Source organism: Triturus cristatus, chromosome 1_2 (genome assembly GCF_964204655.1).
Source record: "Triturus cristatus chromosome 1_2, aTriCri1.1, whole genome shotgun sequence".
Classification (NCBI taxonomy): Eukaryota; Metazoa; Chordata; class Amphibia; order Caudata; family Salamandridae; genus Triturus; species Triturus cristatus.
In genome coordinates this window covers 769,178,252-769,205,331 of record NC_140580.1, presented here as the reverse complement: position 1 = coordinate 769,205,331, position 27,080 = coordinate 769,178,252, and the positions used below count along the sequence as shown (strand labels likewise).

Genomic DNA, 27,080 nt, shown 5'->3' with positions numbered 1-27,080 from the left:
TTTCTGAGTATTTCAGGGTAAACACATTTTTAAGAGTGCTCAACTGAAGTGGTCTTTTATTTATTTTGCTAGAGAATCCATTTTTTTACTGTCTTGTTTCTAATGGCCCCCTGGTTAATCATTATACCACATGGTGTAGCTGTGAATGCGTCCCATATGCTGACAGGGGAGTTACTTATGTTCATACTATCTTTTGGGAAATGTTGGGTAGCTTCTGCTATCACGTTCATGTCCAATTCGTTCTCTAAAAAGTTCCGGATTGATATGCCAGCATTATTTAAACATTTTTTAATGCCTCATACCCCTAACTACTTCCTGGCTTTTAGACTGCAGACTTTCAGAGGTACAAGCTTGAACATTTGAGATGGAAGGGGGGAGGAGGCCGAGTGTCTGACTATTTATCTGCATTATAATTCCTATTATAAGATCAGTTTGGGTGTCTCTGCTTTACAGTTTCAGGACTGAGATGTGTCTGCTTGTCAGTTGTGTATTTGTCTGTCTACTTGCCAATCCCCAGTAGAGAGCTGTGTGTACACCTGTGAGTGAGCGTGGGTCTCTGTGGAGCTGGGTGAAGGTACAAGAGCAAAGCTGTGTGAAGTGAGGGAAGGGGAGGTGCAGTGGCCGATCTATGTTTATTAGAACCAGCACTAATTGCTTTATTAACCTTCCTGCTTCCTCATATTTGCTTAAAAATTAACCGTTAGTTCACTCTTTTGTCAAACTTTTTTTTTGGGGGGGGGGGAGAACCCCCCGTAGGTTGTTCGGGCACTCTCGCTCGCCGCAGTGCAGTACGGCAATAATGTTACGCCACGCCACTTTCAAATGTCACCAGCCGCCACTGCTACTATCCCGTAGTTTACCTTAGGTTATGAATTTGTTTGTTTGAACGTTTTCCAAGCCGCTTTGGCCATTAAAATAACAATATGCTGTGAGCCAATATCTCACATTGCTTGTCTGTATCCTCCATCTGTGACAGGATCAGTGCTCAAACTGTAAATCACTGTAGACTGGGGTTAATCCAAGCCTAATTTGTGCCGGTGGTTGCAGGTGGTGGTCACCGATACTCATTTTTGGGAACTAGGACTTGTGTTTTTTATCATCAGACTTTGACCCGGAGGAAGAGGGAGAAATGAGGAAGTTAAAGATAGAAAACAGTGACAATGGAGAAAGCAAGCATGAAAAATTAACCCTCAAAAGGTAGATAAAGCTACAGGAAGTTTAGGGTGGTGGAAGAAAGTGGCATATGGTTGAACCAAGGCTAGGTGCCTTTAGTATTTGGCAACCACGGCATTCACTCACAACACGGCAGGATAATAAGACAAACTTTAGGCGCCTGCAGTTTTTTTTTTCTTCTTTTTTTTTTTTTTACAAAACACTGTTCACAACGAGAAGAACTTGCAAAGTGTTTGTATTTTATTTTGGAATTCCTAGTGAGACGGCCAATGAATTATCATACATTACTTAACATCACATGAGGCCAGTTTGACAATCACTATTATTCACCATGCTATATCACAAAAGAGTGGTCTACCTATCATTACAGAGAATTGATATCACAGAGAGGTGATTTTCCAGTTATTATACGGTATTTTATATCGCAGGACTAAAACCTTATATACATTGTACTTCACAAAATGGCCACCCACCAATCAATGCGCAGCCCTTCGTGTCAAACCTCGCTGTGTCTCAATCATGACGTGGCATTTTACAACATTAAAGCCGTTTCAGACCTCTTTACTTAGAATGTCAGGGAAACGCTTACAAACCTTTCCTATTGGATGCATAGACTTTTTCACGAATTAAAGACGCAGGGCAAATCCCTCTAGTATGTTTACTGCAAAAGAGAGAATCTGCTAAAGTTCTCACTGTATGCATACTAAGCTCCAATCAGAGCCTCAGGAGCAACATGAACAGAACAATCCTGCTCACACGCTCTGCCAACCTCAAAGCCTCCATGCTTTCATTCCTGAGCACGCTGTCGGATACAGCTTTCCTACTCAAGTTTTCTGGCAGCACTGGAACTATGGGGGATATTTACAATGAAATGGTGCAGCGCAGAGCAGCAAGCAATTTTACTGTGCGGAGTTGCATCATTTAAAAAGAACAGGGATGTCCAGTATTTACAGGAATACAGCGCACAACTGTGCTCTCTCCTGCACCAGCGCACAAACAGCAGCCATGCGCCAACGCAGGCACTTTTGCACCATGGTGCAAGGGTGCCTGGGTTGCAGGGATGATTGTGCTTGTGCAGGAAGGGACACCTTCCTGCACAAAAACAATTCATGGCATTTTGCTCCTATGTGTGCTGCACAATGCAGCACGCATAGAAAGAGCAAACAAGCATTGGCATAGCCAATAGGTCTCACCTTTGGGACATTATAAGTGTTTAGCCATGCAACAGTTGCATAACTAAATACTTATAAGGTCCCAAAAGCGAGACCTATTGGCTATGCCAAGCAGCCCTGCGGCCCCGAAAGTGATCGGGATCAAACATCAAAGCGGCTGTGCGGCCGCGAAAGTGAAAGTGATCGGGGTCAAGCGCGGGGCGCTCGCCCGCGCACGTGCACTGTAGCTCTAGGCTGGCAGCACTTTTTGGAGCCCTCTCAATAAGTCTCGCCAGACCAGCGCATGCGCTGGGTCAGGCGAGACCTAAAAACAAGGAGAAATAAAAGCATTTCTCCACTTTGCACCACTTTAACACCTCCCCTTGAAAGGAATTCGTTTTTGGCTCTGTCTCAGATTTACCAACCCTTGTAAATCTGGGGCAGTGTCAAAAAGCCATAGATGTTGTGTGGGAACACCCACAACAACACCCATGAAACGCCCCTTTAACACAGAATATTATGTAAAAGAGAGCTATATTTACGAGGCTGTGTAAAGCCACACAAAGTGACTTTGCGTGGCCTTGTAAATATGGGCCAGCACACAGCGCCACCGGAGCGTCAAAACAAATGGTGTTCCGGTGGTGCTAGTTGCCTGTAAATATGCCCTTATGTCTTCTGACTAAATGACATTTCATGTTTTGTGTCTTCTCTTTGGATGTTTTTTCTCTGTTTCGCACAAAGCAGAAGCAAACTTCAGCGAACCTTAGACTATTTCGCTACCGCACACCAGAATCAAAAAAGTATACAGGCCTGTTCAGACTGCACTGGGAACCACTCATCATTGGGATTGCTTTGGGTGCCGGTTGTCAGATAAAGAGTTTGCCAATGGGTCTTGTCAGCAAAAAGACTGTCTTCCCTCAAAGCTGAAATCTCTATCATTAAGGGCTCTGGGTAGGAAAACTCCACTTGGGTCTTCTCACCACCAGAACTTCCTAGTACTCAGACCTGCAAGAGACTCTGACCATGGCACACGGTGCATCAGACTGATCCCACGGATTGGACTCTACAATATTTGAACAGATATATGGGATCACCCTAGATGTGATACCAGTACACTGGAATGCAATGCCAGCCATTCAGTTGTTTTTGTTTTTGTTACAGTAATTCTGGTTGGGTTTTCACTGGCACAGCAATGGCGATGGGCAAGGTTCCTATGCTCTGGCAGTGCCACAAACGTCTTGCCTTCAGCAGCACCAAATCACGCTCACTCTAGTTCCTCCTGGCCTCATGCTTGGAGCAGTCACAGTCTCACTAGAAGACTTTCCTTTCCTTGAGATTATCAGTTGTGCCAGGACCCCAAGCCCAGCCTGGGAGAGGGCATTTCATCATAAGCATAGTGACACTTGTTGAGGGGGCTCTTAGGTCCCAGTGTTTGGGTTTATCAATCTTACTCTTCTAATCACTCCACAAACCAGTGAAGACTTCACTGGCAGAATTCCCATTGAATTCAATGCTTTACAGACCCAAAACAGACCAGTACTTGACACAGCCCTGTCGTCATCATACATATGATGGCAGTGGTGGGAAGAAAACTGCTGAACCAGGCAATTGGTAAGGTATTAAAAAGGGGCATTTAGGGAACAAAGACTCTATAAGATAATCCCCACTGGGGAGTCACAAAGAAGTCTTCAGCGGTTTAAAAGATCAAACCAAATGTGCAGACATGTTGTACCAAGAATGAGCCATGAGATTTTGGAGGGCTGAGGATTCTCAACAGTGCTGGGGAGGGGCAGGGATAACTTTCAGGCCAGCCTTATGGTGAAGAATGCTCACAGATTACCTTAAAAAGGAGATCTTCAAGGATAAGACTACTGAGAGTATAATGTCCTCTAACATTAGTCGAGGTGAATCAGGGGTCAAAGTTTCTTAATGGATTCGATTTTTAAACATGTCCTTGGGATTTCCAGAACTTCCTTTGGTGAAGAGTCACTCGCGATGCCCAGTGGTTAATGGTTCTTACATTTGACAAAATGAGAATGTTTTTCAAAGATACCTTTACACCAGTGGACATCACCAGTGCCTGCTTGCAAATGGTTGTTATAGGCACCTGGTCCCGAGCTGCCAAGAGAAATACCTATTGAAGGTACACAGAATTGAGGAATATTGGGCTGCAAATCTCTGAAGAAGGAGGGCCCTGCAGAGTGATGCCTGTGCAAGGTGTCCTTTGGGAGGCGAGTGAGAGCAGGCACTGAGTTGACTCAAGTTCATGAGTTCACAAACAAACTTGTGTTAAATATTTATCAGCCTATAGAACAAGGCAACTAACAGCTGCCTGTGGAGGATCCAGAGTATAGAAGGTGAATCTTCATAGATGCCTGAAGTGGCTGAGTTCACAGAGGTGCCTCTGTGGAGAGTTTTCGTAAATTCTGGTGGGACGTCAAAAAAGCATGTTGTTTGGGATCTCTAGAGATTCCAGAGGTACGATAGTCCCCAGAGAAGTTTCTAGAAGAGGGTCCTCAGAATGCCTCAGGAGAGAAGAACTGTAGATGAGTGTTGCTTGTTAATCTTACTTCGTAATGGGGAATCCATCAAATAGAGCGTGAATGTGTGCATGGAGATGCATTTCAACGACAGTAATACACAGCCCGAAGGCAAATATCCATGAAGACAATCTTACAGGTTCAAGCTAAAACTAGGGTCTTAAGCTGATAGTTTGGTTGAGAAGTAATCTGATCAACTAGTACAACATTAAACATGGTACGTGACAGGATTTAGCAATTGGATCTGTTTAACAGCGGAGCAAATATCTGGACACCAATTGGAAATACACATGCTGGGCCGCTGTAGCAGGAACAGGTTCTAACAAGGTGCACTATTATGCTAGGACTGCGGCTCACTTGAGACGAAGTCTCCACAACTTGCAGGTTCTAAATTTAGGTTGGATGCGTATTGGTGAATTCCTAAAACATTGTTCTGATTGAGTTTAGGGAGGAAATGCAAATGCTTTACTTATATTTTGATCATCAATCATTTTTGCCTCGATGTTGCCAGTAGATAGATATTTAAAGTTAATGATTTAGTGTATATTGCTTAGAGGAAGAACATCGACTGTCATTGATGAAAATCACTTGTTGACCTAAATAGGTTATGCTTTGTGTTGCAGATAAAACTGAGAACAGAGGGCTTGTTAAGAGATTAGCACCATGGCTCATAAAATTAGCCTTTCTCTTACAGCGTACCCTTCCCCACATCAGCCACAGCTTCTTTAAACCATCACCAGATCATTGTCAGAAATAAAACTGAGTCTGTATACAAGTACCTGTTCACAATTTCCAAGCAGTTGACATTTCCATCATGAAAAATCAAAAACAAAAGGTCCACATCTGCCAATCATATCTATTTTTGAAAACAGTATAACCTTCGGGAGGAAGTGTTTTGCTCCTAGGCATAGGTCTGATTGATGGACACATCATGAGATCGACCTTTATCTAATCCACCAGATCACCCTTTCCCCTCCACTCCTCTTGGTTCTCCTTTGCAGTTGAGTTGGGTGTGAGAAAGTTGGGAAAATTGGCTCTCTTTTGGGAGGAGGGTGCCAATATTGCCAACTTGTTTAGCTTGTCCCTCTCGTTCTTAGACTTGGTCTTGCAAGGCTCACATAAATCATTCTCATTGATTAGGTAGAGGGCTTCCACACGCTTGATGGAATCTATGATCTCTGGTTCGCCCTCCTCTTGTGGGAATGGGTTTCGCTTCGTGTTGAGCTTCTTCAGCTTGGGGAGCTTTTTCAAGCTGGTTGGGAGGACAGTCAGAAGGTTGTCGAACAGGCCCACTTCCTCAAGCGCTTGCAATGCACCAATCTTATTGGGAATGGTTTCAAGGGAGTTGAGACCGAGGTTCAGATTACGTAAATTCTTGAGATTAGTGATCTCCTGGGGCAGGTTCTTGCTGTTTATTTTATTGTTGGCTAGGTTGAGGTGAAACAGATTCGGAAGGTTTCCGATGGTCTCTGGAAGCTTCTCAATCTGGTTGCTGTGGAGGTCCAGCCAACGCAGGTTCTGAAACTTTTCAATGTAGTCTGGAATCTTCTTAATCATGTTTCTGCTGAGATCCATCTCCTCCACTTCGGCCAACTTCAAGATGACCTTAGGAAACGTGGTGATCCCCATCTTACTCAGGTCAAGGCGGCGTTTGCCATCAAAAGTAATCTTGATGGAATTCTTAGCAATCTTGAGGGTGATCTTCTTTCCCTTTGGGCCAGATTTGCGTTTTCCTTTAGCCATTTTCCTATAAAGAGCAAGAGTGAAATGCACTGAAATCTACATGGGATAATGGAATTGACATTATTTAATGGCATGCTTTAGCAAACTTTTTGTTACAAATTGCAAACATAATTGTTTTGAGCTGTAGACCAAGCAATATTTCTCTGCTGTCACAACTCACTCTCTGATTTAACAGGTTATGTATTCCACATTAATGCGTGTTCCTCTAACCAATTAACTACAACCCAGTAAAGCCTTATGGCAGCATCTGGGACCATAACAATCGATTCCATGATTTCTTTCACATTTGATTGCTGCTGAGTTAATGTTCACTGGTTTTTACTACTCAGGAAGAGGTATTCGTAGTTACTTTGATTTAACAATTGATGTGTTAATTTGCTATCCAGGAATGTAGTCCTCCCCCCACCTTCTTGAACTAGGTACCACTTCCTTTGTATCCAGGATATCAGGTTGTTCCCAGTTAACCTCATGCCATTATACTCACAATTCTAGCTGAAATCCTTCTACCACAATTACACATCCACCTCCCTAGATGCGTTCCAAGTAATACCAGAGTTTTGAAGTGGAAATCTATGTAGTCCACTCCCACAGCCCTGTCGCCACAGTCCTGCCAGTGCCCCACCCACCGTCAGCAGTGTTATTCGTGCTGTACTGCTGCATGCCACTACATTGAATTAGAAGAATTCAATAGCATATCATGTAGGATGGAGGTAATTTAATTTCAGTAGAGGCTTAGAGTTACCTTAATTTAAATTGAATTAGGAGTTGAGGGTTACTTATTTAATTTAATTTAAATTAATTGATGGTAAGGTGTTGACATTAGGTCAAGGTTCATGTTGCTTATTTAATTGAATTAAAAAAACGTACAACTATTACGGATTATGGTTAGGATTGGCATTAGTATTAAGTTAAGATTACTTTTTTAAATTGAATTAAAATAAACATAGTAAACTGTTGAAGTTAGCTATAAATTTACATTAAGGTTACATAGTTAATTAAGTAGTACAGCTATGGATAGTATTAGGGTTAGATGAGGCTTAATAATTAAATATAATAGAATTAACATGATATAGGGCTAGACGTACAATTAAGGTTAATTAAATAATTTAATTTGATCTAATTATATTCACTCCAAATAACTGTTTAGCTCAGTAACAGGAAACTCAATTGGGTAATTCTGACAGGCAGCAGCGTCTAAAGTTGGATTTGTTCCCCAACCAGTTCCATTCTAGTGCACTCACGAAAACTGTTTATGTGAGTCTTTCGCTTTAATCTAGAGGCAAAACATTTTGATCAAGCGGGAAGTGCTGCACGTGTGTGGCTTGTCGCGAGACCGTTCGCCTGAGATATTTCCTGTTCATGGTCCTCATGACAATAAGCAGTGGCGGCTCACCGAAAGAGTGCTGCGGGGCGGTAGGGCGGGTGGGGGAGGGGCAGGTTGGGTGGGAGTAGTGGAGTCCGTGAGGGGATTAGAGAAAAGAGGACAATGATAAGAAAAACATACAAAATGTGGACATGGGTGCCAGTGTTTAACACACTTTTCTTTGCAGCAAGGTCAAAGGGAGACTGCTACAGGAAGCTCCTGTACCCCTCTGAAGGTCAGCGCCCTGTGCGTGAGCCCAGCTCACCCATGCTAAAGGCTGGACCTGCTCCTGTGTGCTCTCCCTGGTGCAGCACTGATTCTAGGATGGACCTGCTCTTAGTTACAGGCTTCTTCGCAGGCCTCAGGCTCTAAGGCTCCATATTAACCATTTACAGGAAGAACAGAGATAGCCGCTGGACGCACGCATTATCAATTGTACATCAGGCCCGATCGCTGCACTCTCTACGGCTCCTTGCACAGTGCACTTGCTGGCTGTGCACTACACCTGCACCACGAACACTGCACCCTCTTTTCACACTGCCCTCATCATTCAAGTTGTACCCACGTGCTAACTTGCTCCTTGCGCACTGCACCCGTACAATGCCTCTTGGCCCTTACTTCTTGTACAGTGCATTCACCCCCTGGATACTGCGCCCACACCATGCACACTACCCTGATTCTTGCTTTTGCACTTGCCGTTCGTTGCATAAGGTGCTCACCTCCTGTATACTGCACCTGCGCCATGCTCACTGCACCCGCACCAGGCACACTGCGCCTGAACACTTTACCAGTCCCTTTCACATTGAGCCTTCATACTTCAATAGCTCCCTCCACTTATCACCCTCTACCTACACACAGTGCCTGCTCCAGCTGCACTGTCATGCACACCAAATCCATTCCTTTCGCTTTACCCCAACTCCCTGGACTCAGTACCTACCCCTTCTCTCCATCGCTGGCTACAGAATAAAACAGTGCAGGCACTCGCAGTTCTCCACAGCACAGTCTCAGCTCACACTACTGCAGTGCTTAATTTGTGAAAGAAAGAGTGCTGGTGCCCAAATCTCTGGTCAGAAGCCAGTGGCGGGGCAATTAAACGTGGCACCCTGACTACCGACTGGTAGCCTTTAATCCGCTACCAGACACTACCTGTCCCTTTATCTCCCTCGTACAGGGTCCTGGTTTCTCCCTCTGTGACATCTTTCTCTTCCTCCTTCTTTCCAGTTTGTGTGTTTTTCCTCTCTTGCACTCAGAAAATATTTGAGGAAATGTTTTTTCTGGTGGTGCCCAGTAGCAGCCGGTCTCAAACCACAGTAGTGGGGCGAGCGGGGAACGAGATGACGACATAACACACAACACAAAAAATGTAACTTACCTGCGGCATCGACGCTCTCCTGCTCCTCTCTGGCTCCAGTGCTGGCACAGGCTCCCAGACTCCCCTGCGGCCAATCCAGACGCTGCTCTCATGCTGCTGAGAGCAACATCAGGATTGGCCTGAGCGCCCTCGATTTGCACTCCCAGAGAGACTGGGAGCCGGTGCCTGCTGTCTCCAACCCGGCAACGCAGCTCGGGTCGGAGACAGCTCAGTGCACATGTTGGTGAGGCCATCTTAAGACGCCCAGCCAAACCAACATGCACACTGATAGCGGTGCCCACCACTCCTCCTCCGTAACAGCAGTCGCAATAGCCCCGCCCCCCAAGACCTGACCCTCAGAGGGAAAGAAAACATCATTAATAAGCATTTTTTATTATAGTTTTATTTTTCACGTTTTGAGGATGCTGCCAGGGGGTTGACACTCCTCTGCCATAGCGAAGGAGCCGCCGCTGCCGGTCCCCAGCCATGAGTGCTGGTGCCCCCCACCGGCAACCACTGGCTCAAATTAAGCACTGCACTCTGGCCGTCGTTACGAGGGGCCTGGTAAAAGATGTGATTGCACCTGACAAAATCACCCTTCACTGAGTCTGAATTTATTGGGTGCAATAGATACCACCTAATTAAGAATTTTGGGGGAATTACATGTGGATGTTGGTGCTTACTGCACCAAAAGCCACGTGCTCCAGTAAATACAGGGCATTTTTTTCCCAAGATAAATATCGGCTGGATTTCCCTGCCACGATTTATCCCAAAAACCATAGTTGCGATACGTGCGGTAATAAGAGTTATCGCATAAATTACAATTAACCGAGCCACTTGTAATGAGAGCCCTTGTTTCTATGTGGGACCTATAGACACTGTGTGACTTAAACTACTGAGCTTCTGCTCACCTCTGGGTAATCCTGGCACTGCCACTGACTCTGTCTTCCCTCTGTGAGTTCATCCTCCTCTTTGTTGCTCTGGTTGCGACCCTGACGATGAGTGTTTATATGCTGTGTCCCTCAGCCGGAGAATTCAGCTCCCTCTGTACTTTAGTGTAATCCTAACTCTTCACTTGACTCTCTGAGTGACCAAAGGTGAGCTCTTTCATCCCCTAGTTATAGGCGTCATTTAAAGAGAGCATCCCTAGGATAATAGACAGAGGTCAACCTCGTAGGGGAGCCGCAGCCCGAGACCCCCCAGATTCACGCCTCTCATGTGTTTGCAACTCCTTGGCCCAAGGCAGCAGGGCTCTGGGCAACAGAGTGGACGTCCTGGTACTTGTCTCACGATTCACGGGACAAGGGACAGGAAATCACTAACGTGACCTTCGCTTCCTCTTTTGGAGGCCACCACGAAGTTGCGACCAGAAGGAGGTGCATCCACTGCTCCGTGTGACCGCGTGATATCTCACCCAGCCAGCCCCTTAAATTTTGGGGTAGGTGGGGTTAGTAAGTCGAACCAGATGCAGGCTCATTAACAGCAGGCAATACTAAATGACTGCAAGGACAGATGCACACTCCATCCAATACTTGTTAGGACCGCACTGAAGTGACGGGCAGCAATCCTCATTCTACAAAGACTTTCGCACCGGAATAGGGGTACAGGCATCCAGTTACCCAATGTAGGCAATTGCACTGTAGCCCCTGGTCTCACACTGTGTTGCCTCCCTTTTGGTAGGCTAGGGTTGGTTCTATGGCAGTTGACCAGAGGTACAGAGAGTTGGGGGTCCTCTATGTGGTTTGAGTAGGATGAAGGGAATTCAGACCTTAGGGTTGTGAAAATTCTGGGGAATGCCTCAATACAAATTAATGTATATATTAGTTGTCATATTCAGAGAATTAATTTTGATGGATGCGCTATGCAAAACCAATGTAGATTTTCCACAGCCGTGGTGGGCTGAAAATCTGGATTTTATTAAAGACACAGAGGCTAACCCTTATTGCCACCACTCAGCAGCATCTGTAAAGCTTATAGAACTTAGCATCTTTAAACATTCCAAACATAATGAAACCCTCAAGCAACCATTCCTCTTCCATCTTTTATGAGCTGCAAACTCTAACTGATCCACAACTCGAAATAAACTTCTTTAGGAAAACACCTCTTCCTCCAAAAGAATCCATCAAAACTTCTCAAAGATTTTAAACTTGCCTTGTTGAAGGCAATCATCAGAGAAGAGTTTATACTGGGAGGGATAATACTAGCCTCCGTGTCTATAATAAAATTCAGACCCTTCAGCCCACCAGGCTGTGGAGAATCTACAAGACCCAGACAACAATATAAGGCAAGTTCATAGTTTAGCAAACGGACAACTCACTGCACCCTCCACAGGCTTACATTAAAAATGTCTGAACATGGAATCAGAAGACCAATCAGCACAACGCGATAACCACACATCCAAAATTGAGTAAGAAATGGTAAGAAAGGTATACAACCAGCTTTGGATATATTAATCACTCAAATTAGTGGCTGGTCAACATATTCCCCATATTATCAGGTAGGCTTGTGACACCTTAACCTTGGCACACACACACACACACTCGAGGTGGCATCCAGTTCCTGGGGAGTATCTCCTCGGGACCGTTAAACGTGCACCTAGGAAGGGAAAACTGGTTGTATACCTTTCTTACACCTACTCAATTTGGTAGGTGTGGTTATTTCACATGTTCACGTTTTGGTCCTGAAGAAAGCCGATACACATCCACGGAGGGTGCTTGTCTGAAACATGTCGATCATTAGTCTGACAGGTTGAATTTTCCTGCCATAAGCTTAACCCTTTTAATCTTGATCTCTGGTTGACTCATTAAAATTTGTTCGACACACCATAATTAGTTTTAGCTCACTTTCATTTTTTCACTAAACTCCCGCCACACCCTGCTCATCTAAAGGTTTTAGGATATCTCTTTGTCATATTCAAAACATTCCTGAGCTCCTCCCTCTCAGAGAGGGGGTTGTAGCCTGCACTGCAACTAAGTTTGCCTTGCGAGGAGGTTACCCGATGATGAAGCATGCCACCTATGGGTGGGTGAGGGAAACCGTCCTTTAAATGGGACTCCCCCGCATTCCTTTTGATTGTCAGACCCAGGGGCTCCTCGGTATGTTTTCTAATGAAGTGACCCTGCCAACAGCCAGACAAATCCAGCTTTCCGGCAATGTGTCAGAACTATGGTGTTGCAGCGAAAGTAACGTTGACCCCGCAGCTGGAGTGCTGCATGAACACAGTGGCTGTGAGCCGTTCGATGCAATCAATTGCTGGTCAGGAAGTTGACGTGGGGCGAGGCAGCCGTACAGGAAGGCTCCCAGAGGTGGCGAAGGCCATCTTGAGCAGCAATGCCGTCAGAAGCCCCGGAGAATAAAGGTGGGTTTCGAGCTGATCAGCATGCTGAAATCATCTCTCTACCGAACATCGCTGGCTGTGCACCACCACCTACACCAGATAAGTAGCGGGCTCTTAAACCCGCCGCAAGCAGCATACCTGCCCTGCTCCAGCACCTCTGTGCCTTTCCCACTCCCCACAATGTGCCACAGCACTGTGTGCCTGGTGTCTGCCTCCCTGAAACCTAGCAGAAAACACGCTGATGCATCAGCCATGTGGCGACCATTTGAGGCTTACATAACCTCCCAACACGTTGGTGCCCTGATCGCTGTACCTCCCACGCGGCCCCTGTGGCCTGCCAGATCTGAACATGTGCTCTAACCTTTACATTGAAGGTCTACCATGGCCCTCTGGCAACGGGCCCTCACAGATCCTCTTTGAAGTCCATTTGAAGTGTAGCACTCTATGCCTGACTTTAAAATGGTGGCTATATCGCAGATGAGAGCTCATTCTGAGCTTACTCTGCCCTTACTATGTTGCTCAGACTGACTCTGTTACTGGATCCATAGGATCCCTACAAGATCCCCCCAGCCTCAATCTCACACCCCGCTGCCTGTCTTTCAACTACACCATTGTGGGTGGTGACCAGAGCCAATAACTCAAGCGAGTTTGACCGGGAGGGCAATTTTCAGGCTAGATGACAAGTGGCTGGCAAACAGGCTAGCGGGCAATCCTCCAGGTGTCCACACTAGCAGGCTAACCACTAAGTGCATTTTGTGCAATTTCTCGCATAGAGACAACAGGCAACAAGCAACGACCAAACAAACAGCTGCCAGTAGGTACAACAGACAATAACAACAAGCAATGATCAGCGGGGGATGGCTCCCATTATATTGAGCTCCTACACGCAATTCCACCAATTCGAGTCTCCCAACAGTCACCCCCAGGCAGTGCTTGCACTCCCCAGCCTGTGTGACTCATACCCCAGCTCATACTCTGCTTCTCTCTCAAGATGGCTGACCATAAGGGGAAACAATTAAAAGATCACAAAGAGCACAAAGAGCACAAGGATAGCAAAGCACCCCACAAGCAACCCAAACTTGATCCCCAATTCCTGACTCTCCAATAAAGCCCAAAAGGTTTACGTATGCTAATGCTGAAGTCATCATTCAGCACCTGGGTGCTCTCCATGACTTAGCCCAAGATACTAAATCCAGCACGGACGCCATGCGGCAAGATATCCAAGCTCTTCACGAAGACATGAGGGGTCTCTACAGCAGATTCACTGGGCCGAGTCTAGAATTAGCTCCACTGAAGATTCCAACACCTCGACTGTAAGATGTTTGGACCTTTTATACTGCTCAATGAAGACGATGGCAAGAGAACACTCAGAACTCAAACACTGTAATTGGCGTACCAGAGAATGCTGAAAAAGACGCCAACTCCTGCGTTGAATTCCTGGAAACCTGGATCCCGGTCACACTGGCCTCAAGTTCGACAAAGACTGAAATCCAACAGGCGCACAGAATCTCTTTAACCAAACCGCCTAATACCACATCTGGCCACTCCATTCGCTCAAGAACAATGATCTTCCGATCAATACGAAATTTGCAAACTGAATCAATCCTCGCCTACATGAGGAAAAATCAATAAATCAAATGGAATGGATCTCACATCACAATTGTCCAGGACTATTCCAAATAAACTGTAGCGACAAGGAAGGGCTTCTTGGCACTTCGTCAAGGACTGAGAGAGCGCAACATTCCCTTCTCCTACACTGATCCAGCTAGAATTTGTATATCCTTTAAGGGCAAAGCAATGGTCTTCTACGCTCCTGCTGACCTTCAAGCCTTTTTGGACCTAGCCACTCAGACTGATATGTCGATCTGAACCTACCCCTCCTCGGTCATCTGGGTTGATCGCTACATCAGACTTTACCTGGTCACTTAATGCTTTACCGTGTTAAGCCTACAGTGAACCGGCCTTGTTCATTATGCCTGACACTTTTTAGGACTACTACCCATGATAACCTCAGTTGCTATGCTACTCTACACTTTTTGTTCATATGCATGCACCTGTGCTTATGTGCTTTTATGCATCCCTAAGGGTATGAGCCCTTCACCATTATACTGACCTGCATTGTTGAGCTGCTAGGTTATTTTTACCCAATGTCCCTACATTACCCATGACCATTTGAGTCGGTCACAATAGCGGGTCCTGTCATGATCCTCAATGTTCTGCCATCACCAATTTTACATTGTACCAGTTCTGCTCACATTGTTTGAAATTGTTCTGCAATATTGTTTAGTGATAAATATGATGCCCTCTGTGTGCTCTGTTCACTATGCCTTTGTGCATGCTCATGTGCCTCTCTGTTTTTCCATTCTAGCACTCTTGTGTATGCTTTAGCGCATTGTTCCACCCTCATTATGCTACCAAGTATTGTTGCACTCCTGCGGTATTACTACCCTTCGCTGCTTCCCTTCTGCTTGTGATAATAACCACACACAAATAGTTCTTCTACACCTTGGGTCTCCCTACAGGTTACTTACTTACATAAGTTACTTTTGCTATCGTTTTCTCCTAGTTGTATCTCATTAGAATATATCTTGTCAAAGATGATTCTGTAACAAGTGAATATTGTTTCTACAATGAGATAGAGTTCTCTTGCCACTGTGGCACAATGTACGCACATCTCTACACAGACATACCACCTTGAGGTCATCCCCTCCGCATAAGGTTTCTTTGCACTCATCACCTTGCACACCAGCGTTAACTCTCCAAGAACCACTCGCCCTCACCATTAATCAATGGCTGATATCAGAATTCTATCATTAAACACTGAAGGTCTCTCACACCCAGTAAAACAGATAAAAATCACTGATTACTGTAATAAACTGAAAGGAGACATACCTCTGCTGCAAGAGACTCCTGTTGAATCTGTTAAAGATGCCCGGTTCTATTGCCCCTGGGTCGCAGACACTGTACTCCCCCCAGCCATAGATTTTTTTTTAAAATGGAGTCATCATCTTATTCGCAAACAAATCTGGGATATCCGTTCTCTCCCATACACACTACCATCAAGTACAATGGTTAATCACAAGGATACTAAGGAAAAACAGGGAGATCGCCGTTATGAATATCTATGCTCCTAACGACAATTCAATTGCCGTTTGGCAGGACCTGGATAAACATTTTTCAGTAATCCCAGATAATGTTGGCTTCATCATAAGTGGGGGACCTCAGCCTTCCAATGGACGGTGTCCTGGATAGAATCTCCTCACACAAATTTCATGGCAGAAGGTTTCGCAAACAGATAAGACTTTGATGCAAGAACAACAATCTAATTCACACCTGGAGACTATTCAACCGGAGTAGTAACGACTATACTTTTTACTCTCCCCCTCACCATACCTTCACAAAAATTGGTTACATACTAATAGATAAAGGTCTAGTCCCCTCGACACAGAACCCCAAGATTGCACTCATACTAATTAGTGAACTTGCAGCCATATCTCTTGGTCTTTCACTCACAGATATTCACCGACCCCCAAAAGTGTGGTGCCTTATTGACACACTCTTGGAGGAAGACCTATTCAAATCCAAAATTTGTAAAGCAATTCAACAATTCCTGCAAGAAAACAAAGCAGGTGACACCTCAGACTTGATTGGGTGGGACGCCCTTAAGGCCACTCTCAGAGGCATCCTAATGAACCTAGCTGCTACCAGAAATAAATCCCTGAATAAATGTCTTGACTCTATCGAATCAGAGATCAAGTCTTTATTTAAATGAATCAATCAGACACCCCGCTGGCTCCCAAGACATCCCTTAGCCATTCAAATTACAATGAGTACAACCAAATACTAAGTATTAGAGGGCAGAAAATGGGCAGACATTACCAATGTGGAGAAATCGTCCGCTAGAAACAATGCTAGGAGGGCCAATGCTAACTTTCTGAAATACTCCAAAAACAAAACGATTACCATGGCTATCAAAAACGAATACGGCTTTACAGTTACCTCCCCACCTGAGATTCTGGAGGTCTTCTGTAACTTCTACACCGACCTCTACACTCCAAATAATACAATCTGCCCAAAAGACTGAATTTTGGACCTGAACATCTGCTCGCTTCCATCAACCTCAGCGGAAGACAGATCCCAGCTCAATACCTCAATCACTTCTGAATAAATCCACTCGGCCATTAAATCCCTCATGGTTTGGTAGAGATGACTTAGAACTTGGAAAAACTAGTGTCCGCAAACATATGGTGCTCAAAACATCGCCATCCATTGAGCCCTATCTTTTGTGGACACTTCCATCTCATGAGCGGTTTCTATTGATCAGGTTTCGTTTAGACTATTTTCACTTGATGCTTGCTGTCCTTAAAGGGAGCTGCAGGGGTCAGGTGTTAGCATCCTGTGGCTGCGATGGAGTGTCTCCTCAGGATCTGCTACACTTCATATTTTTTTGTAAATTTTATGAAGTACCTCGCCTCGCAGATATTTTTTAGCACCTCTTTTGAAGAAGCTGAATTTTATCCAGGTCTGCCCAGCCCTTTTTTATCTACAATTGTTGAAACCAGAATGTGTATCTTTTATAGTAGGTTTTTTGAAATCGTCATTGCGATCCAGTATTTGTACAGAGAGCTAGTAAACCCCTATCATTGGCAGGCACTACTCTTGTGTACTTTCCCCGCCCGATCAGTCTTTTGTACCAGATGTATATATTGCTGTTTTTTTATGGGATTTTTATTTATTTTTACTGTTATTCATTGTATGTTTTAACTGTTTTATGGATTTATGTAACTTTTATGGTTTTAATTCTAAAACTGAATAAAGTATACTTGATTGATTGATTGATTGAAATCCCTCATGCCAGGTAATGCTACAGGCCATGACAGGTACTCAGTGACTTCCTACAAAACATTCCCGGCTCTCCTATCAGAACCTCTACTTGCCCTGTTCCACTCATATGCATCTACCGTCCGCGTCTCTAGCCAGGCCTCTGAGGCCACAATAATTCTTATCCCAAAGGAAGGAAAGGACACATTGGATGTCAAAACTACAGGCCAATATTGTTAATCAATATCAAATGTAAAATATATTTCAAAATCCTGGCACAAAGCCTAGAGAAAGTGATACTAAAACTCATCGCCCCATCCCTAACTGGATTTCTGAAAGACAGGCTAGCCACAGACAAAATCCAGGTCTTCTGCCACACTCTTGAAAAAGCTTGGTCATCGTCCTTGCCCACCATGGCGATGGTCCTCGACGTGGAAAAACATTTTGATAAGCTGTCCTGGATCTTCCTACACAAAGCACTTTGCAAATTCCAATAGGCAAGAACTTCCCCCGAATGGTGATGGCTCTCTACGCAACACCAGTGGCGAAATTCAGGATAAATGGCTGCCTGTCCCACTCATCTCCTTTAGCCCAAGGCACCAGACAGGGATGCCTCTTCTCTCCCCTCCTATTCCTATTAGTTATCGAACCCCTCTAAAAGTGAACTATGACATCAAAGGTGTCCAATTTCAATTGTGCAGGCAACGTGCGGCAGTCTACGCCGGCAACGTTCTAATCTTCACTGAAGATGCAGACAAAGCTATCCCACACATTATAACTGAAAACAACTATTCTAGGACATCTGGCTACTCATTTAACCGCACCAAAATGGAGATCTTACCCATGAACTGTACCCCCACGATTCTTGGTGACTCTGGTCTGAAATGGCAACCTAAGCCACTCAAATATTTAGCATCTGGTTTGCCAAAGACCCCCATGCCACCGTCTCTATCAACAAGAGTAAAACACTTTTCAAAATTAACCTTTTAACCTCTTGGTCTCCCAAACACCTAACTTGGTGGGGCAGGGTGGCCACATCGAAAATGATGATAGCAGCCCTAGTCAACTTTCTCTCAAGCATGCTCCACATAAACCTATCTAACCCCTTTTTTAACGCAATGGACAAGGCTATTTCGAACTTCGTATGGAAGGGGAAGAGAGCTAGGATCACCAGTCCCATCCTAAAACTGAACAAAACCAGGGATGGCCTGACTTCCATAGATATCAACAGGCATTCCTAGCTGTCCAGGGTAGTTGATGGTTTAACAAGACAATGACCTGTCTCCCATGGCTCCAAATTGAATCCCAGCTACTCTCGCACATCCTGCTAAATTGCACAGTGATTATTCGCGGCCTCCAAAAACTACCCATGGCCCATTCTTTCCCCATAAGAGCAGATACGGTATCAGCCCTTCTACATGTTGATAAAGCACTGTCCAACCATCTCGCCGGCTCTGCCATGGCTTCTCTATGGCATAATCACAAAATTGAATTAGAAGGCGGAACCCTAATCTGGAAACAATGGTCCGAATAGACCATGGTGCAACACAAATCTCCATCCCATTTGCTGACTTGAGCTCGCACCATGACCTCCCCCTTATGAATTCTACAAGTTCTTAAAACTGAAAAGAGCCATTAGGAGGCTCCTGAAACAACACAATCCAGACCTTCCCGACCTTCTGAGGCAACTCAAAAGAATAGGTCATGTCGCATCTCGAATCTATAAACTATTAGACCCTCCAAGACTACACCTCCTCAAACATCTGAAAAATAAATTGTCTTCACATATTCCAGAAGACCTAGTCTCATACTTCTCAGACTCTACCTGGCATAGAATCTGGCGCTCCTCTTTTCTGGCTAAAATCACACCGGCAATCGTACAATCCAGATTTTGGTCAAAGCACAAATCCTAATGGACTCCATCCAGGCTACACAAACTGAAGATCCTGTAATCAGACAAATGCTGGCGCTGTGAGGAATCCCCCAGATCGCCTGAACCTTTGTTCTTCACATGTACAATGGTCCAACCGCTATGGTCCAAAATATAACAAACCATTCAAGACACCTTTAAAATTCACCCATTTTCTCTTCCTGGGTGCATACATAGGAGGAAAACCCCATACCCTGGGAAGGACGAGCTCCTCTAAGGCATCACTGTGATCCTCAGCATTGCCCGTTTTTATGACTATTGCCAGTAACAATGCTTCAGTACCATTAATATGTCCTCGATGTTATGACGGTACATATGTTTGATGACAATGTATACTGCTTTTGGAATTTTGAAAACCAAATACAACGGTTTAATTTAAAAAAAGGCATCTTTAAAATTCAATTTACTCCAACTCTACTGACCTCAACACTTGGCCTAGCGGCCCACCATCCTAAAATGAACCTATTCACGCATGACTTACTTCAGCTCGACCTTATGCTAGCCTTAGGAACACAAACAGTTCTACTACAATGGCATGTCACCACAGAAATCCCCTTCAAGAGGTGGTGGCACATTTTATGTGCCACCAGAAGTGATTATGTATAAAAAAAAGTACACAATAGTACATGCTCACATGGCCAATGGAACACACTCTCATTTCCAAAAGGTGGCCCCTCCATAGCCTTAGAATATCAGTATGAATACCACGTCCATTTATGTTACTGCTTGCACACCTACCTTCCCCAACCCTCACTGCCTTCACCACACAACAGGGGACTGTACCCTTCCCACCCACCTAATCTATCTCTTCTATCTTTCTCTTCTTTGTTTTTTGCTTCAACTTCCTGCACACACAGGAATTTCAATACCTGCCCCAAATAGGGTGCCTTTGCTTTGCTCTCCTTCACCATTGGATGCCTCTGCACAGAGACCCCCCCCCCCCACACACACACACACACTGCCTCCTACTCTACCACTGGCAACTCTGAAGTCATCTCTCCACTTATTGTTAATTCCACTCTATACCACATTCTGTTTATTATATTGCTGTTTTCCATTGGGAATGTATGCTATATTTATACCCAACCGTGTGGTGTGCATATACTTTCTACTATGTAACATAGTTTTTTTCTCTCTCATCTATGCTTTTCAAATTAAAAATGTTAGGGAAAAAAAAAATAATAAATGTTATGTTTGAGCCATTTCCCTCAGAATCTATTAGAATAATGACTTGTCATTGATTCAGATGAGTTGTAGGGGCCGGATGTTGACTGGTGGTCTCCAGGGCCTACAGTAACTTGCAAAGCGAGTTTTGTACTCCAGGAGTGACTGTCTGGACTCCTTCTAATAAGGTGGGAATATATGTCTAAAAGGGAAGAATAGATGTTCATTTTATTCTTTAATATATTTTTTATCAGAGGTTTCCCTCGTCAGGTAAGCACATATGATCAGTGGTGAATGATGAGATGTCACAGAAAGCGCTGGGATGCCCATGGGTAGCCATGCGCTATATAAGTGTGTATTCATTCATATGACTGTGTCCCAGATATTCCATTCTTTCCGTAGCACAAGCCTGACCTATCAGGCAGATCCATTTACTGGCTTTCAGAGACTTGATTTAAACCTCACCTTTGACTGACTCGATGCCAGCCCAACCAGACTTTGAGAGGCGCGGACCCTAAATCTGATCCACCTCCAATGACATTCAAGACAAGAATGTTCCATGTGATTGACTGTGCTCTGTCCCCGTTGGTCTTTCTCGATATCAGGATGAATGTCTGGCACTGTGTGTGGCAGGTATACTACTCCGTGCCTTTTCTGAGTGTAGCCCCTAAACCTCCCTAGTTTGATTCACAGCTTGCAGTCTCTGAACCACTGAGACTAGTAGGACGCCAACTATATTGCTCAGCTGTAGAATCCTAGGCTGTGGCTGACAGTGGGGCTGGGAAGAACAACAAGAGTTAGCCACTTGGTTTTCCTTGATCTTACCTTGTTTATTAATGTCTTGGGTGATTATATAGAAAGGATTTGGCGCTCTAAAGACCTGTACACATTTGTTTATACATCCCGTAGTATATTGCGGTACTATGAAGTAGGTAGAACACCCCACTCCCCAATATATGACCAAGGTCAACGATACAAATGATTTTTACCCTGGAGCACACGCTAATATCAAGATACAATAAGTACAGTAATGTATCATATTTCCACAGATTCTTTTGTTCTTATGTTTCCAAATTTAAGCCTGTTACGGCCATGACCGGAGCGTACTCGCTCGCATCGTAGGATAACAGTGGCTAGCGTACCCAATTAGGGCTCGCAGTGAAGAAAAAAACGCTGAAGCAGTAAAAGTCCTAAATTTGGAAAGCGGGGAATATTACCCAAAGCTTATAGATTTGCAGGCCAGGACAGAAGTATAACCGGCAGAAAGACACACAGTACCTTAACAAGTCAACAGCCCTGATGAAGTCGCAGGATTGAATCCCTGAGGCAACGAAACGCGTGTTGGATAAAGAGTTAAGAAACAATTAAAAGAACATAAGAACCTGTGAAAATCTGATACATTACTGTACTTATTGTATGATGATATTAGCGTGTGCTGGAGGTTAAAAATCATTAATCACTCTCACTTTGTTGTGGGGAGTCGGCTCGATTGGGGACTGTCCATAGGGAAGTTTTAAAACCTTTCATACAGTACCCCTATGGGGGGCCTGCCAACACCGCTCTTTGAGAACATTGTATTCGCTCTTGAACCTTGACCTCCCCACCCCACAACACTGGGGTGGAGTGGTCCACCATGAACAGCTGATGGAAATGCCATGAGCAAATAAGGAGTTGTGTTCAAGATGTCTCATTTTGCATATTAGTGCTTCCCACCAAAACAACATCTCAAAATGGCTGACAAAAAACATCTCTTTGGTGAGAGTCTAATCACCTAAATTTTAGGCAGAGCTACTCATTATTTAGGAGCTGGGCTCCTTTCCAGTTCCCCTCATTTGAATAAGTGATGGCCCTTTGTTGCCATTACTTAGAGAACAGAAACCATGAAGTCCTCCATGGAAAGCAGGAGTGCTTCGAGGGCGCTGAAGCTGTGTGCTGCCGAATTCCATCCAGCTGGAAGTAAGTGAGGAGAAGTGCTGCATTCTGACCTGAACGGTCAGAATTGTTGGACTCTGGGCTGTAAGCACCCCCAATAGGTGCTTAATTTCTTTTTTTTTTTAATAAAATAAAAAAGTAGCTCCAAGGCCCACATATTGCCATGGATGCAAATACAGCTTGTGTCACCCGCTACCCCCGTTAGTGCTGGAAAATCCCAGTACCAAGGGCCTGTGGACGCCCTGTTGTTTCTATTATTTAGATTTGGGAAAAAGGGGGTGGTGATGGACAGAGTTTCTGAATGATGCAGAATACTCTTACCAAGTCAAGAGATCATGGTTTTAATCCATCACCGTTTTTTAGCTCACTGCACCATCCCAGCTCAGAACCTGGCTAGATGCAAATTAGTCTGTACCTGTCCCAGTGCATGATGGGAACAGGACAAACCAAACTACCAAGCCAATTCTTATACTGGGAAGGAAACAAGCTTCCGGGGACCGGTTTCTGGCATCACAGCCTTCGTCGGCCCGGCTTGCCTGAATCCTGATGGTGCAATGAGCAAGGGACTCACGTCTGAGCATACCCTCCCACACTGAGTGTGGATAAAATCGATTTGGGAAAAAGGGGGTGGTGATGGACAGAGTTTCTGAACGATGCAGAATACTCTTACCAAGTCAAGAGATCATGGTTTTAATCCATCACCGTTTTTTAGCTCACTGCACCATCCCAGCTCAGAACCTGGCTACATGCAAATTAGTCTGTACCTGTCCCAGTGCATCGATTTTATCCACACTCAGTGTGGGAGGGTATGCTCAGACGTGAGTCCCTTGCCCATTGCACCATCAGGATTCAGGCAAGCCGGGCCGACGAAGGCTGTGATGCCAGAAACCGGTCCCCGGAAGCTTGTTTCCTTTCCAGTATAAGAATTAGCTTGGTAGTTTGGTTTGCCCTGTTCCCATCATGCACTGGGACAGGTACAGACTAATTTGCATGTAGCCAGGTTCTGAGCTGGGATGGCGCAGTGAGCTAAAAAACGGTGATGGATTAAAACCATGATCTCTTGACTTGGTAAGAGTATTCTGCATCATTCAGAAACTCTGTCCATCACCACCCCCTTTTCCCAAATCGATTTTATCCACACTCAGTGTGGGAGGGTATGCTCAGACGTGAGTCCCTTGCTCATTGCACCATCAGGATTCAGGCAAGCCGGGCCGACGAAGGCTGTGATGCCAGAAACCGGTCCCCGGAAGCTTGTTTCCTTCCCAGTATAAGAATTGGCTTGGTAGTTTGGTTTGCCCTGTTCCCATCATGCACTGGGATAGGTACAGCCTAATTTGCATGTAGCCAGGTTCTGAGCTGGGATGGTGCAGTGAGCTAAAAAACGGTGATGGATTAAAACCATGATCTCTTGACTTGGTAAGAGTATTCTGCATCATTCAGAAACTCTGTCCATCACCACCCCCTTTTTCCCAAATCGATTTTATCCACACTCAGTGTGGGAGGGTATGCTCAGACGTGAGTCCCTTGCTCATTGCACCATCAGGATTCAGGCAAGCCGGGCCGACGAAGGCTGTGATGCCAGAAACCGGTTCCCGGAAGCTTGTTTCCTTCCCAGTATAAGAATTGGCTTGGTAGTTTGGTTTGCCCTGTTCCCATCATGCACTGGGACAGGTACAGACTAATTTGCATGTAGCCAGGTTCTGAGCTGGGATGGTGCAGTGAGCTAAAAAACGGTGATGGATTAAAACCATGATCTCTTGACTTGGTAAGAGTATTCTGCATCATTCAGAAACTCTGTCCATCACCACCCCCTTTTTCCCAAATCGATTTTATCCACACTCAGTGTGGGAGGGTATGCTCAGACGTGAGTCCCTTGCTCATTGCACCATCAGGATTTAGGCAAGCCGGGCCGACGAAGGCTGTGATGCCAGAAACTGGTCCCCGGAAGCTTGTTTCCTTCCCAGTATAAGAATTGGCTTGGTAGTTTGGTTTGCCCTGTTCCCATCATGCACTGGGACAGGTACAGACTAATTTGCATGTAGCCAGGTTCTGAGCTGGGATGGTGCAGTGAGCTAAAAAACGGTGATGGATTAAAACCATGATCTCTTGACTTGGTAAGAGTATTCTGCATCATTCAGAAACTCTGTCCATCACCACCCCCTTTTTCCCAAATCGATTTTATCCACACTCAGTGTGGGAGGGTATGCTCAGACGTGAGTCCCTTGCTCATTGCACCATCAGGATTCAGGCAAGCCGGGCCGACGAAGGCTGTGATGCCAGAAACCGGTCCCCGGAAGCTTGTTTCCTTCCCAGTATAAGAATTGGCTTGGTAGTTTGGTTTGCCCTGTTCCCATCATGCACTGGGACAGGTACAGACTAATTTGCATGTAGCCAGGTTCTGAGCTGGGATGGTGCAGTGAGCTAAAAAACGGTGATGGATTAAAACCATGATCTCTTGACTTGGTAAGAGTATTCTGCATCATTCAGAAACTCTGTCCATCACCACCCCCTTTTTCCCAAATCGTTTCTATTATTTAGTGCAGACTGCATTGCTAAAGTGATGATCTCTGATGAAAATAGGCAGGCGGTTCCAACATGTGTTGGTGTTAACAATGAAATGCCAGTGCTGAGCACCACCAAACACTGGCACAAATTAAGCACTGCCACTATAAAAGCTGGACATGACGATCATCCTAGGACAGTCCTGTCAGCTCTCACGAGTCCACTCGCCTGTGCAATGGTCCGTGGCCAGCCATGTCACTGTTAATCAACAAGAAGACAGACCATGCTGACAAGTAAGTGATGTGATAACTAAGGCATTATTCATGACCCTGCAATATGGGTGCACTGGGCCTGCTCCAATGACGCTGCACCCCTATGAGCTTCCCATTCAGACGCTGCAGTACACATTGAGCAGAGGCATGGTACTTTACTGCGAACCTATGTACCGAAAGAGTCAGAGACAGTTGTTGGCCCGCCTTTTGCAGGTTTTGCATCGAAATCCAGCAAAAAAGAGCCCTTATGGAGGACCAGTGATCAAGAATTTTCAATGACCCCCAATAAAACGCACGGTCCTCTGCAGACCCAATACCTAGCAAAAGTCACCACCTGGGTATGAGGGTCCCATAAATGAAAGATAATCTAGCCCTCAACTAGTAGGTTGCGGTATATATGCGGCTAAATCTTTCTTGTAACTCTAACTGCAGGGTGCCTGAGACCCAATGCACCTCCACTACTCCAAAAAATCCTGAATGCCAACAGTGGATTTCAAAATATGGAATTGCTAACTTGCCCGGTTGTCTAAGCACATCCTGAACTTACATATTTGAAGGTGTTCTCAAACAGATGACGAAGAAAAAGGAGACTTGGTGAAAATAAATATTTGCACAGGATCACACAATTTGGTGAGGCAGGGAAGCCAGATTTGAACCCAGGATTTCTGGTTTCACATTATGCCATTCAACCACCAAATGGATATCTCCTTTTCAATATCAAAGGTGTGTGATGTTTTCTAATTTCTTGGGGCTTGAGGATAGAGCATGGATCTGGCACAGGCCATATGGGAGCTCTGCCGTTTTTGGCCTCAAGCTGAGCCAGAGACAGGCACCTGGCTAGAGCTTTCAGGGGCTCTCTCACTTTTAAGAAACACCCCATTAGTCCTATGGCCTTTGAGAAGGCACGAGCCTTACACCTGTCTGGTTTGGTCGAGTGTAACAAGAAATCTGTAGCACTCCCGAGTCTGCACAAGGTGTCATTTCAAAGGCTGTGTGTGACTGACTCTTCCATCGCTCCCAGTTTGTCAAAATGCAGAGAGCTGATAGCTGGTTTATGAATGAAAGGAAGACACGCGGGTCCCCATCACGCCTCTCCGGCCCAGCCTGGTCCTCCCTCGTGGCTCACGGGGTCGGGGAATCTTCCTGCCACTGACCCGTGTGGCCACAGGAGAATACCGTTGCCCCGCAATTACATGTGGCCTCCTGGAGCGCGAGTCATGCGGCACGTCACCGATTAACAGTCACGCGGCCCTGCTCGGGTGAAGAGTAGTCATAGTGGGAGACGGAGAAGCTGTGCTGAAAGAAGGGACACACAGCATTCCATTCCCCGTGGCCTCTAAACTAGCCGACCCTACACCCATGTGTTTCGAAGCCGCATCTTGAAGCATCAGGTGCTGCCCTGATTCTGCACAATACCCAGAGCTTTACGTGGGCCGGGTCCTGCCGGTGCTTAGGTCTAAAAAGCAGGTGCGAAACGGGTCCCTGTCGAACTCTCATTTTTGCCTTCACCCTTAGAGAAAAAAAAAGTAACTCTGCAGCAGTATAACCCTTCACTGGGATGTAACTTCAAAGAGACAGACTGGTTGTAGTTTGTTCACAGTCTCGTCATTTTTGAACTGCAGCATTTTCAATATTCTATACAACGAAGCCCTAGTAGTTGCTTTTTTTTATCTTCTGCAACTAACAGTCATTGACAGCCAATAGTCCTGGCTTATTGTAGGTGTAATGTTACTTGTTGTATTACATACCTGGATGCAATGACAGAAGCAGTAAAATGCCAGCCAGTTGGCAAACTCTGCTA

The 27,080-nt window shown here is 45.2% G+C and overlaps 2 protein-coding genes across 3 annotated transcripts in view; one reads left to right on the top strand and one right to left on the bottom strand.

The window, feature by feature from the left end:
• Window positions 1–27,080, top strand: part of WDFY4 (WDFY family member 4) — an 821,140-nt gene that overhangs the window by 607,385 nt on the left and 186,675 nt on the right. The window lies entirely within an intron of this gene.
• LRRC18 (leucine rich repeat containing 18) overlaps window positions 1,393–27,080 on the bottom strand; it is a 40,400-nt gene continuing 14,712 nt past the window's right edge. Inside the window, exon 3 of the mRNA XM_085608767.1 lies at window positions 1,393–6,611. Coding sequence (XP_085464893.1) covers window positions 5,813–6,611 — 799 coding nt within the window. The 3' untranslated portion in view covers window positions 1,393–5,812. The remainder of the gene's footprint in view (window positions 6,612–27,080) is intronic.